This window comes from Scardinius erythrophthalmus (genome assembly GCF_964197995.2).
Source record: "Scardinius erythrophthalmus genome assembly, chromosome: 1".
In the NCBI taxonomy this organism is placed as follows: Eukaryota; Metazoa; Chordata; class Actinopteri; order Cypriniformes; family Leuciscidae; genus Scardinius; species Scardinius erythrophthalmus.
The window spans coordinates 2,574,975-2,589,313 of record NC_138221.1 but is presented as its reverse complement, the minus strand read 5'-3'; the positions used below and the strand labels follow the sequence as shown (position 1 = coordinate 2,589,313).

The 14,339-nt window shown below is 38.4% G+C and overlaps 1 protein-coding gene across 1 annotated transcript; it reads right to left on the bottom strand.

The window, feature by feature from the left end:
* Positions 1-9,148: 9,148 nt before the first annotated feature.
* LOC308697993 (uncharacterized protein) lies at positions 9,149-12,046 on the bottom strand. Its single transcript, XM_081377749.1, has 7 exons — positions 11,985-12,046; positions 11,290-11,595; positions 10,824-11,192; positions 10,242-10,361; positions 9,969-10,028; positions 9,743-9,823; positions 9,149-9,631 (listed from the first exon to the last, which is right to left on the bottom strand). Exons 1-7 carry the CDS (start codon positions 12,043-12,045, stop codon positions 9,576-9,578), a joined length of 1,053 nt encoding a protein of 350 aa, XP_081233875.1. The 5' UTR covers position 12,046; the 3' UTR covers positions 9,149-9,575.
* Between the last annotated feature and the right edge of the window lie 2,293 nt (positions 12,047-14,339).

Here is a 14,339-nt window from a genome sequence, read left to right as displayed (position 1 = left end):
AAACCAGTTATATATTGTCCTTGCATTCTTGTGGCTGAGTCACACACCTGAATGAAAGGCTCATTACGTATGCAGCCTCATTATGCGGGCCCCATTGTCTCCACAGGTGTGAATCACGCCCACCCGCATATGGCCTTTCCAAACAAAAAGTGTTTTACAAGATTTAAATCAATGTATTGTGTTATGTGAATGATTAGGCAGGATGATTTTCACATAATTTTGAAGAAAAAATTCTAGGCAACGTCATCCATTAGTCAAAAGTCTTATTTACATATATTTAGAATGTGTTTTATGGCCTTATTTCAGAAACTTTAGTTTTTTGTTTTTGAAAAAACCATGCATAAACATTATTCTCTCAAAAATACAAACATGTACATGCAAGTTGTTCACATATTATGGTAGCCCTGTTTGTGCTAAATAGAGTGAATTTACACCTTTGCCATTAATATGTTTATAAGCAACTGAAAAAAGCACAAATGTCAGGGCATGTCAGAACATCTAAAGGACCCCCAAAACCCCTCAGACCCCAGAGGGTTAACAAGAATCCAGATAAACATGAGAAAAACAACAACATTGCAGATCAATTAGCCAAATTAGCAGCACAAAAGGGAGATGAATGGCAGCCTGACAGACTGATTGTTCCTGCTGTGAGTGTGGTTCAGACTGTTCCTATTGACTTGAAACAGTACCAACAAGAACTGTGGCGTTCTGATGGAGAGCTGACACCGCACCTGCAGCAGGACCAACTAGCCAAGGTCACTGAAGGCATGATTTTGAGAGACGATAAATACATCATTCCAGAAGCCCTCCAGAATCCATTGATAAAGTTGTACCATGATTATGCACATGTATCAGCTCCCAAAACACAACAGCTGATACAAAAGAACTTCTGGTGGCCACAAATGGCATCAGACATTCAAAGATGGTGTGACACATGCATCGTATGTGTCACCATTAACCAAGGTAAGCCTGGCCGTACAAAACTGTGTAGACCAGAGCCACCCAAAGGACCTTGGGATTCACTCCAATTGGATTTTATAGGCCCACTACCCAGTGCCAAAGGGGGGTATCGTTATTACCTTGTGATATTTGACAAATTTTCCAAATGGGTTGAAGCAATTCCTACTCGCAATAACAATGCAAACACAGTGGAACGTGTGGTAGCGAACCAAATTCTCCCACTCTGGGGAGCACCAATCCAAATTGAATCCGATCAGGGCACACACTTCACAGGTCAGGTGATGAAAAACATATGCCAGATGCTGAACATCAAACAAAGATTCCACGTTTTCATACAGGCCACAGAGCTCCGGCATGGTGGAACGTGTTAACCGCACCATAAAAGAAAGCATCTCGAAACCAATGGATTGATGCCCTACCCACAGTTCTAACAATACTGCGGGCAACTCCTTCAAAAGCCGCCATCTTTAGAATATTGTCTTTTAACTTCCGTTTTGCGGTCGCTCTGTATATTTCTATGGCGCTGCTGTCCAGGAGTAATTAGCTTTTGAAGTGGATTTACTTAATGTAAAGTTAAAGGGGGGGTGAAATGCTATTTCATGCATACTGAGTTTTTTACACTGTTAAAGAGTTGGATTCCCATGCTAAACATGGACAAAGTTTCAAAAACTAAATTGTTCGTTTGAAGGAGTATTTCTGTGCCAAAAATTGTCCTTCCGGTTTGTCACAAGTTACAGAAAGTTTTTTTTCGAGTATGGGTCTTCGTGACGTCAGCTGGGGCGGAATTTCCTTATATGGGTCCTAAGGGCACTTCTCCGCGGGCGCGCGCGCACTCGTAGACCAGACAGAGAGAGAAGAGAGCGAAAGCAGTACGTTACCTCATCAAAGCGCTCTGCTCAGCTTTTGGAAGTCAATGTCACCAAAGAAGTGTGTTTTTGGTTGCCAGGGCAAGACAACCCTGCACAGATTCATAAAGAACCCAGCGCTAAGGGACCAGTGGATGGAGTTTGTTTTTTCAGAGACTGTTTGTTTTTGTGCAAGACTGTTTGTTCCCTGCACTTAAGGATGGAGCAGTCATAATGATAAAGGTTTGCGGTCGCAGGCGGTGAGTAAAACTGCTTCAGATGTCTCTGTGTGTTGTTAGCTCGGCGGGTAAGCACAGCTTTAGCTTCGCCCACACGGCCCGCCTCCAGATGCTCGTTTTTTTTCCGGAAAGACTCGGTACAGCCTATCTTTCTTTTATAAATATAATAAAACTAAAGACTTTTTGGAGATATGAAGGATGCAATACTACTCTATAGGTACTCAAGATTAACAGGAGATTGAGTGAAAATGAGCATTTCACCCCCCCTTTAACGAAAGTTATCATGAGGACTGTAATGTTTAAAGCAGATGACTTAACAAATGTCAGTCGACCGGGAAGATTTTAAAACGAGCCGTTCATTAATAAACACGCAAAATCGCTGTGAAAATACAGACCGGAAGTCAAAAGACAACAAGCGCAGCGCTGAAAAGGGGCGGAGCTACATAAGGTTTATAGGGGGGAAAAGTTAGGGCCCCTGACTGACAGGGGCCCCAACAAATAGGTAAAAACTAATTTAAAAATTGTATTATATTATACTCTATATAAAACATCATCATTGAGTATATTTCAAATAATAATAAAATGAATGATGTCTTTGATTTGACTTATTTTGGCAATAAAAGTTAAATATCCCCATTGACCAAAAAGTAAACATCCATATTGACTGACCACCCCCCTGTATCTGCATGAAATGGTTTGGTCCTGCCTTAGCGCACTCATCAGTGACAGTGTTTAGTTGCAGACAGTCAGTCGATGCGCCAGAAACACAGAGACCACAATGTTGCATAGTAAAAGAAAATCAGGTTTTCAAAAAAGGAAAGAGAAAAGAGAGACAGGAACGACAAAAGAAAGGGTGTCAATCTGTAACCCAGTTTTTCACCAAGAAAGGTGGGTAGCCTTTAGTCTGTGAGTGGTATTAACCTGTTGTCCATAGTGAAATAAGCTAGCTAGCTGCAGGCTAGTGTTAGCCTACATTTCATCAACATTTAATCAGTGCAGGGAAACGTTTAGCAAGATATTCATATTAAATCATTGTCCATGCCCCTTTTAGCAGACTTAACAACAGATGAGTCAGCAGCACCCCAGTCTCCCCATAACTGCACCCCTCCCTGTCCCAGTGAAGAAGGTGAGCAACACTGTGTTAATGACTTAGCATCATTCCAGGGAGTCTGTGTGTGGTTCCCTGTCTGTCTCTCTCGCTCTCTTTACCATAACAAAAAAGAAAATGAAATATGTATTAATGACAGAAATCAAATACAAATTATTTTCTCACATAATGACCATTATGACATAAATAAAAAATAAAAAAAACCTCCTGTCTGTACTGGATGCAGTTAGAAACAATGAGTAGCTTACCTCGACCTGCATGTAAGTTACAGACAATATTAAAATAATCCAGTGTGATGTGTTCATTTAGACTGAATTTTGGCCGTTAAATGACATCTATAGATACAGACTTTATTATTCCCATCATTCCAAACCTCAAATCCTATTGATTTAGTGATCACTGGATCTGTTTTGTAGCACTATAATAACCCTGATGTGGAAATTCTGTTTTACACGTCAACTTTATTTTGTTGTTGGCATATATGTGCAGTTAACTTAAAAAATCTGCTGTTTTCATTGTTTTGAGATGATGATGTTAATTTATTTTGATTAAAAATGTAATATATATTTAGTTTTTTTCGTTTTCTTTTTTTAAAATCTGTCATTAATTCTAGAATAAAAATACATTGAGACTGTAAAGGATTGCCTTAAGGACATTTTTATGGTGGCTTTTAATCTTGCATCATATAGTGAACTGCATACTGTATGCAGACTTGCATTTACTAATCACCAGCAGTAAATATTGTGCTTGTACTAGTATTGAACTACAAGAAGCAAGACAGTTGCAAGCCTTCGATTAGAGTTATGTAAAGCTTTTGATGGGACAGTTAGGTCCTAGAGATGTGGTGACAACAGCTGCGCAGAGGGGGCCCAATTAGATTTTTTTGTCATTGGGCCCAAAATTCCTGGCGGCGCCCCTGTCCATTCTTATTGTGTTTCCACAACAATGTTAGTGGGTAAATCTACTGAAATTGCCACCATAACAGTGGAGTGTGATGTGTAAGCTGAGAAAGCAGAGGTTAACGCCCGTTTCACACATCCTCCGTGTGCAGTGTGTGTGCGGTGCAGGAGCAGCACGCTATAGTGCTTTCACATATGCTGCGTTTGCAGTGTGCAACTGATCCACGGCTGTACCACAAACACATACTCGCTATTTGTGTTTCAAATCCAGAAGTTATCAGCAACTTTTATTTAAAAAAAAGTTTTTGTCAGCATTGAGATTCTCTTTGTACACATATACACTCTTTAATGGACGTTGCACGTTTAAACACAATTTAAACAACGTATTATTCAATGCATTACTTCTACATAGATTTATACATTAAGTTGCTCAAGCAAGTGGTAAAATATTTAACCATGTACTTATATTAAAATTGCAACCATTTTAAATTTAAACTTAAAATTGACAGAAACAGCCGACTCTCATGCCTTTTCTTTTGCATTTAAATTTTAATAGGCTACAATACATCTTGCATGTCACAAAGAACTTGTTTTTCCACCTCCACGAATGAGACGAGTGTTGTTCATAATGTCGCCTTGTTGAGGTAAATTGTAGTTTTCCTTGCTTTACCCCGGTCTTAAAGTAAAAAGATGACTGTGAAAAATAGTAGTATTTAATTAAATACATTTATGGTGAAATTACTACATTTTATTGTATTAAATGCATTTATGTTGAGATTACTATATTTTCATGTCAATCTGTGTTCATTTTGACCACGGACCATGTGGTTCTTGATCAATGCAATTGTAATGAATATCTGTTAAACAACATAACCTTGTTTGTGATGTTCACAGAAAATGAGCAAGAATGAACTTAGGATGGCCTAGGAGGAGTAGGCCTACTACTCTAATATAATTCAACAAGGTTTTAGAATATAGAATATTTTTTAAACAAAATAAAAAAAGCCTATTATCCCGGCCCCGGTGTGATGTGCGAGTGGAGGAGGCATGTGTCACGCGCTTGACACGTGATGTGTTGCATTTTGTAACACAAATGCTTGACCAAGGGCCCGGCCCAGCCCGAGATTTATAGAATTTATTTAGAGACAATAGAATATTACTGTTGCAGAATATTAATTACAGTTTGAAGTGCATCAATAGCCGGACTACCAACAGGTCCTGCAAGAATGTCCACATGCTGTCTGTATCTTAAACCTGCATTGATTGCTTACCTCCACTGGAACTGATTTCCACACAAATGTTAATGCTTTGATGTTAAAGCTAGAATGTCCACTAATGTGTTTATTTACAAAAAGGCATGAGTGGAGTCTAAATTTTCATAAAACCGCAATTTAAATATATTATTTCTATAGGTTATACAAAAAAAAAGGACAAAATAAACAGGCTGAATAAGCTGATCTATAGCATGTTCAATGGTGGTAGCCTAGTCTATGAATGGTACACCCCCCTAAGCTCACAGAAATGGTTAGACCCAAGTCTTCAGCAGCCAATGACACTGACCTGTTCAAACTGATTTTTAACGTGTATTTCACGTGTATTTTACATGTATTTACGTGTTGAATACACATATTTAACGCGCTGGTTTGTCACGCGTATTTAATTCACGTGTTTTTGGCCCTCTTGGCTTTCCATACTGCTGTATACGCACCGCATACGCACTGCAAACGGATTATGTGTGAAACGGGCGTAACTCGTTTGTCATGGTTATAAAAAACAATGGCTATCTGAACATCTTTGCCAAGCGCAAACCAGTACAGAAGTAATCAATACATTATTGGGGAGGGTCATGCCTTTTTTCACAATCATTTTGGAGGGTCAGTTTAAGGTTTATTGCTGGCGAAGGGAGGATCAAGTCTATTTTGACTATAGATCTCAAAACTCCTCCGGTAGCCCCTTAAATAAAACACATAGAGTCCCTAACCTGGGATTGTCGTCACATCATGACATGGATTGACTATCACAGTAAGTGGCCAGAAGTAGCATCGACTTCTTCAGTCACAAGTACAAATGTGATAAACTTCCTGACATCAGTTTTCCCTGAAATCCTCATGGCATTGGATCTGACTGTGGATGTCAATTCAAGAACGTGGAGTTTACAGCATTCAAAGGTTTCTATTTACAGTGTTTTTTCAGCGTTGAGCTCTGAAGCCAATCACAGACACGTCTGTTGATCTCCTGAACGCCATGGCCAATCAGAGGCGTTTAAGTTATGCAATTTAATTATGCAGTGTAGACAGCTTCATTGATTATAACAGAACTCTGTGAGATCGCAATGCAGTGAGTCTGAGATGAGTGACAGCTGTTTAGTGATTATAAATAGAGCGCACTTTGCTCATGTTTAAGCCAGTTAACATCCTTTTAGTTTTGTTATTAGCATTCACAATGTATATGTTTTAGAAAGATATGAGTGAAATCTTAAGTTAACGACTCTTCATGGCAGACATTGCTGTGTGTGTGTTATTCTAATATAGCTCTTTACTGCAAACACTAACACTGTGGGCCGTTTTGCTTGATTAAACTGCAAGTAAAGTGCTTAAAATAAATGAAAACTTATTTTTTCCAGTTATATTGCATTTACATTTATTCATTTAGCTGACGCTTTTATCCAAAGCGACTTACAATTGCTATATATGTCAGAGGTCGCACGCCTCTGGAGCAACTAGGGGTTAAGTGTCTTGCTCAGGGACACATTGGTGTCTCACAGTGGATTCGAACCCGGGTCTCTCACACCAAAGGCATGTGTCTTATCCATTGCGCCACACCACCCCTCCTAAGTGTCTTTTAAAAGAAACCATGGCTAGGACTGTAGTCTAAAGCATTCAGTCATTCAAGCTTATGTAATCTTCCAGTGTTTGCTCATAAATAGGGATGACAGGTAAGAGTCTAGTTCATTGCTCTTTTATTTCTAGATTTGTATTTTGTCTAATTCTTGTGTGATTCTGTTTATCCAGATTTGTTAGCGGTTGTTTATGATCATCATTCATTTACTTCCTACTTAACGTTGAGCATTATTCATATTATAAGCTCTAAAATGCTTATATTATGTGAGCATTTGTAAAGTCCCATTAGTAAAGACTTTAACATCATCAGCTCCTCCTGTGGTTATTAACTTCCTCTGTTCTGACTAACTCAGTGTTTAAATTCTGCTAGAGTTGCTGTCAGTGACACTGTCCCACTGTGAAGTGTTGCTTTACATGTGTGAAACATCTGAGACGTGCGTATACTGTTAACCGCACTATCTCTCAACACACATCTGCTGTGAACACAGTTTTAAGAATTGATAAATTAGGAAATTCCAGACAGTCTGTTTTGGGGGTGACCAGACCCTGAGAGGACAAAGGGACCTCTCTGGAGATTACCATTTGAACTGGCACTCATGCACAATCGAGACGAAAGTCTCACCTCCGAGTCATCCTAATCTACAGGGTGGGCCATTTATATGGATACACCGTAATAACATGGGAATGGTTGGTGATATTAAAGTCCTGTTTGTGGCACATTAGTATATGTCATGGTCACCACCCATCTTGAGGAGTTTGCCCCCTCACATATACTAATGTGCCACAAACAGGACTTTAATATCACCAACCATTCCCATGTTATTACGGTGTATCCATATAAATGGCCCACCTTGTACATCTCTTTCCCTCTCCCCTCACCCCCTCTCTCTCATGCTCAGATGATTCACCTGAATTCCCAAGAAAATGTATAGTTTAATGTGAATGATTATCACAGAGTATTATCATCATGTTTGGTATCATTTAAAATGTCACAGTGAGACTGGTACAAATGTCTCTTTCCAAATAAGTAAAATAAAAGGTAATAAGGTTTTTAAGAGTTTATGGATAACTGACTTACAAAGGAAGGTGGTCTCTCAAGCAAATGGTCACCCACCCCCATGAAGGTGCGACCACTGCATGCAAATTTCTTTTGTTAGTACATGTTTCCTTGTGAAAGGTTTGTGTATATAAGGAGATGCAGCAGAGAGTTCGGGGCCTTTTCTGTACTTCAGATCGGCCCGTGAGGCTGAGAGAAAGAAATCTCTCAGCCTCATGTATTTCTTAAAGTTGGGTTTGCATCTTCTCTCTATTCCAGAGCATTTGATGTTTTGTATCGATTATCTTTGAATTGATTATGAAATTGGCATGATACATTTACCTGACATAATAAATTGTTACATTTGATTATTCTAACTGACTTTGACATTATTTTCATTGAAGAGGTAAACGGAATAGTCAAACATTAGCTCACTTTTAGTGAGGCACAGATATTATTAAAACCTTTCATTTATGGAGTCAGATGAAATAAACGAGTAAATATATGATTAATACATTACAAATTTAACCAACCAATACTTTGCATGAGTGAGGACAGAACACGTGAGACCTTCCCCGTCTATTGGCGAACCGGCAGATTGGACCAATTTCATGGGCATTACATTTATACACATTTTCTACACATGGATTATAAAGTTCTGCTTTACTCTCTCCAGCCTTGAGAAATATATCAGATCCAGACTCCTTTATCAACACTACAAATGCTCTGGAAGATCTGGGATGTATTTCTCAAGCACCACTGATATAACTTCCGCCTCCCTGAACTTCTGGACCACTTTGCTAAAACACTTGAACGAGTCGTTTTCCACCAACTATCTCCATTTCTCACACAGAACATCCTCCTGGACAACAACCAGTCTGGCTTCAGAAGCGCCACTAAACTGAGACGGCCCTGCTCTCGGTTATTGAAGCTCTGAGACTGGCAAGAGGAGCCTCCGAATCCTCAGTTCTCCTCTTGCTGGATCTGTCTGCTGCTTACAGTTAACCACCAAGAAGAGCATCTCAGGAACAGTGCTTCAAGTCTGACCTCTCAGTGGGTCCTTCAGGGTGTCGTGAGGTGTTTAAGACCCAATATCTAGCTCTCGGTTATTGAAGCGGCTTCTCAACTACAACTCGCTTCAGTGGACTTACAGAGACATTACCAGCTCATGAAGGAGAATTAACATATTCCTAACAAACATCTCAGGAAAGGAGACTTATTAAACACAACTGCAGAGGTTTATTAAGATAATTACAGCAATCATTCAAAATGAAAAAAGATGCTAAAAACAAGAATGAACAGACAAGATCCAAGAATCCTCAAATCAGCTCCATCACACAGAACAGAGAGAGATTATACAGTCTGAGTCTGTCCATTACTGTATTAATATTATATTTAAAGCAGTTTACATATGAATGACTTTCAACACTGTAGGCAAATATATCCATAAAATCCATATAAATGAAAATAAATCTGGCTTTTAATATGTAAAAAAAAAAAACACACATTTTAATCTAAACTTGATTATGTCACTATAAGAGTTTTTTCTCTGTTTTCTGAGAAGAAGAAAATAAAACAATGAACAATCCTCTGTAAGTTTTTGCTATTGTAAATATTGCTGCAGATTGGCTCTAAACTCATCAGTATTTTATTCTAATATTGTCGGCATCTCTATTTCCTCTGGGTGCTTCGAGTCCTTCCTCCCTGCAAAATAAAAGCATTGACTGACCTCTCGTATGTGTTTTTATCATGATTGCAGATTGTTCCAGATCAGATGAGTGTGAATCATCAGATTGTGTGCGGCTCAAAACTCACCAGCTCTTCTTGCACAGATGATCTGAAGAAGAATCACAGTAGGAGCAGCAAACACTGCGATCTCAACAATAATCACAATCACTGCAGGAAACATGAGAGGAAGAAGAGAAACTGTACATGACTGAAGTCAAGGGTATTCAACTATCAACAGTTATTGATGAAGCATTTACAGACTGACTGATAGGTTAATGTTATAAAGCTGTCAGTATAAATGAACGTGTCGTACCTCTGTATAATGATCCAGCAGTCACACTGACTTCAGTTTCTGATGCTGTATCAGCTGGATCTGTGGATCACGTCTGTTAGTTCAGTTCAACACATAATGCCACATATACACAACATCATCATCACATAATACTTGAGCTTCACATCACAGAAATGATGAATATGTGCACGAGTCTGTCATCTATTATCTTCTTACTTCACTCTCAAGCTGTCAGGAGGAGAATGACTATCACCAAAAATAAATCTGATTAACAGTGATCGTGTGATCATGAACCTTGTGTAGGAGCTGCTGCTGTAGTTCGGCTTGATGTCTTCTCAGAGTTTGAGCTTCTGACTGGAATCAGTGTAGTTGAATCGACTGGAGCTGCAGAAGATGAATGTTCAGACGCATCATCTGTAGGACATTAACATCATATGTTCATATCGATCATCACATGCAGTTTGTGTTCATCATCACAGTTTACAGTGGCAGTAGTTGAGAAGAGACTGTACTGTATTACTGTATAACTGTATAACTGTGTTACTGTATAATTTATTCCTGGTTTATATGAGAGTGAAACACAGTTGAGCTTCTGCAAATAAACCTTCAGCTTGAATGATGGACATAAGCCTTATAATTCCTAAATCCGACCTCCTACATGGGTCATACTAGGCTTTAATACACTCGTCTGATTTATGCAATATATCATGTATGTGTCATGTAGGAGGCCAATATTGGGAATTAAAAGGATTGTTATGCAGTTTATGACTTTGACCACTAATATTTTACAACTCCAAAATGTATGAAGCCATCAGAAAGAGTAGAGCCAATCTGTGGAAGTTTTCACAAATCTGTCAGAAAAGAGTGTTTTCTCACCTGAATACTTGACAGTGTATCTGACTGACGTCTCGAGTTGGTCTCTGTGAGTAACCTGACATCTCCACTCTCTGTTGTCATCTTCATTCAGGAGTGTTGTAGTCAGAGTGAGGATACAGCGATCTTGATCTGATGATGATAATATCTTATATCTGGAGTCTGTCTTCAGATCAACACCAGTCTGATTTACCCACAACAGCTCAACTCCCAAAGCGCTGACCCAATAATCACAGGGGAATCCATAATCTGAATACAACTGACAGGAGAGAGTCACAGAGCGGCCTGGACTGATCTCAGTCTGTGAGGATGAAGATGATGAAGATGAAGATGATGATGAAGATGATGATGATGATGATGGAGACACTGAAACTGAAAACAAGACACAAATCACAGACTCTTCAATCATCATCTGAGTTTAAAGGGAGAATCTGCCCTTTTTAAATTGACCACATAATCATAAACTTACCATGAAGAACATGCAGAAAAACATGTGCATCAGGTTCTTGTTGTTCTCCCTTCACAGATTGTCGGCAAAAATATATTCCATAATCTTCTTCTGTGATGTTCTTGATGTTCAGAGAGCAGTCAGACTCCAGACTCAGTCTCTCATGTCTCTCTGTGTCGTTCTTCTTTATCCCTCCAGTAATCAGTTCTACTGAATGTCTCTTATAGTAGGTCCATGTAGTTGAGTTGCAGTCAGAAAGAGCTTTATTACAGGACAGAGAGACATTTTCACCCGGACTGATGAACACATGATCATATCCACTGGTTCCTGAAACACAGTATATCTCAGTGATCATTATGATATATATGAATAAATGAACCATAAAACACACCAGCATAAAAAGCAGAAGTTTTAACTCATAGTATTTTTCCTGACTTAAAGCAAACAACACACTCTCCAGAATAAACTATTAGTCTTTATCAGAGAGCTGTTCAAATCACTGACACACTCTTAATATGAAGATAATTCTTCATCATCAGATGTTTGAGTGACACTATGTCCAGTATCAGGAATAATACAGTATGATCTGTGTGTATCAATACACAACTCTGAGATCACAACGTGAATGTGTGCAAGAATAAACTGAGCATATTCAAATGAACTCTTTCCAGACTAATTCCACTAAATGTCTTTAGAGAAAATACAGATTTCTTTACCTGTGAGAAGTGAAGAGAGAATGATCAGTCCCAGCACACACAGATCACACTTATCAGCCATTTTCTGTTTCTGTCAGTCTTCCTCTTCATTATATATAGTTACAGCTCCTCCTTTAACCCTCTGAGGTCTGAGCTGTTTTCTGGGCCCTGGAGGTGTTCTGACATGCTCTGACATTTCTGGTTATTTCTGTTACTTGTGACATTTTCATGGCTAAAGTCTAATTACACTGTATTCAGCACAAACTCTGCTATGATAATATATCAGCAGCATGTATGTAAAAGTTTGTAGTTTTGAGATAATGACATTTATACGTGGTTTGTGAAAATACAGAAAAAAATTCTCACTGAAATAAGGCCATGAAACCCATACTGATTATTTCTTCACAAGACTTTTGAAAATTGTATCACGTAGCCTAGAATATTTGCTCTAAATCTATGTGAAAATCACCCCGACTGCTCATTCAGATAAGACAATATATTGATTTTAAAAATTTACGACGCGTTTTGTGTGAAAAAGCTTTATGCGGAGGTCATTAATATGTAAGCTTTTCACACCTGAGAAAGACAAAGACCCTCCCCTAACGGCCCTATTAGGAGCTATCAGGCCCCTATCATTCTGAGCAACCTTGCACAAAGAATGAGGAGATTTAAAAAAGAATGGCTTTTAAATTGTTTGGATTTATTTACAACACAACATAATCCAAAGATACACAACAAATGCCAAAAAAGCACTTATTGAAAACAATGATCCAAAGACAGAGACCTTTGTGCCATTCCTAAAAACATTGTACATACCTTTCATTTCCAAGGTGTTTGATTTTCACTTTACCATGTTCATGCTCACTGAAGTCCTCAGTGGCATCTGGGTCCTGAAAAAAAAAAAGTGACCATACTGATATCAAGAGAAAGGCCTGCACGATTTTGGGAATAAATTTTAGATTTTTCTGGTTAAAATTGCTTTTTAAAATTCACAGAACACAATGATGATCATAAACAAATTTCCAACAATATATAATATAATGAACACCAGGTTTGTTGTGCCTTGTAGGCATAAGCTATGCGCAGTGCTGGATAAAATAACAATAACCTTATCAGTATAAATCTTCCAAAAGATTTCAGTAACAACTAAGCTAGAGAAAAATATATTGATTATCATGTTACTTCAAATGTTTCCATTCGTTATGATGATATGAAATGAGATAATAGTAAAAACATGAAGCCGTTTGCTTTTCAATCGCGATTGCGCTGCAAAATATGATACATTCAAACGCGATCGCGCTGCAAAATATGATACATTCAAACGCGATCGCGCTCAAATATAAAACATTATGGTTACCATATACATATCTACATTTGAGCAGATATCCACAAACACAGTAACAGTAAACACGGGTCTAAATATTATAATATTCACCATATATCTAGCAACAGTTCAACTGCAATGTGAAATTTATGCAACAATAGCAAACTAATATGTAAGAATTTCTTACCTTACATCTTTCTTGTCTTCAAATCGCGTTCTTCTTCTTCTGAGGTAAATCCAATGTAAGCCCAGGCGCGTCTAAAAGCAGAGACTTGTAAAGTGTTTTGGTGTTTTGTTGTTGAGGTAATGAGGGCGATCGCGTTCCATGTGGAGATTTGCATGTGAATATCTTTTGCGCGAGTGGGCGTGGTAAATTAAAAAATAATGAGCAAGCGTTTGAGAAGCTGGACATCTTGTTGGTTTTATACAAATTACTTAAACAGAGAATATTTGTTTTCAGTTTGAATCCGATCATTTAAAAGTACACACTTAAATGTTTATAAAGGTATATGGCTCATAAATGTGTGACAAGTATTCGCTGAGTTTTGTTTCAGTTTATAGACGTGCTCAAGAAAAAAAAGTTCACCGCGACGGAGAGGCAGAACGCACACCCTGTTTATTTTCTTTATTTTACAAAAGCACAATGTTTTGATTTGATTGTAAGTGGACACATACAAAAGGAGAAATATCACAGATTCTTTTTTTATATTTCTTTTTTCTGTATGACCATAAATGACGGAGTAATTTAAGTTTATAGTGCTACAATGTGGAGAAAATCCAGCAAAACGCACCCGCGCGTTTGCCAACCTCAGAGGGTTAAACATCAGCAGCTCCTCCTCTGGTTATTAACTTCCTCTCATCTGACCAACCGAGTGTTTACATCCGTTGCTATATAGTGACACTATACCAGTGTAACTTTGTCCTCTCTGTAGATTGGGCTCATATAGACTCTGAACTGTGTACTTTAACACTCAGGATTTTGCTCTGTGGTCTTGAATGGTCTTGACTCTGAGTGACACTCAACTTTCCTCTACAAAACCCCCATGTAATGT

Excerpts from the sequence above, each read along its gene's own strand:
- LOC308697993 (XM_081377749.1), bottom strand. The coding sequence starts at position 12,045 with ATGGCTGATAAGTGTGATCTGTGTGTGCTGGGACTGATCATTCTCTCT. Across the intron at positions 9,824-9,968 it reads TGCTGGATCATTATACAGAG|TGATTGTGATTATTGTTGAG; the intron begins GTACGACACGTT and ends TGTTTCCTGCAG. Across the intron at positions 9,632-9,742 it reads CATCTGTGCAAGAAGAGCTG|GGAGGAAGGACTCGAAGCAC; the intron begins GTGAGTTTTGAG and ends TTTATTTTGCAG.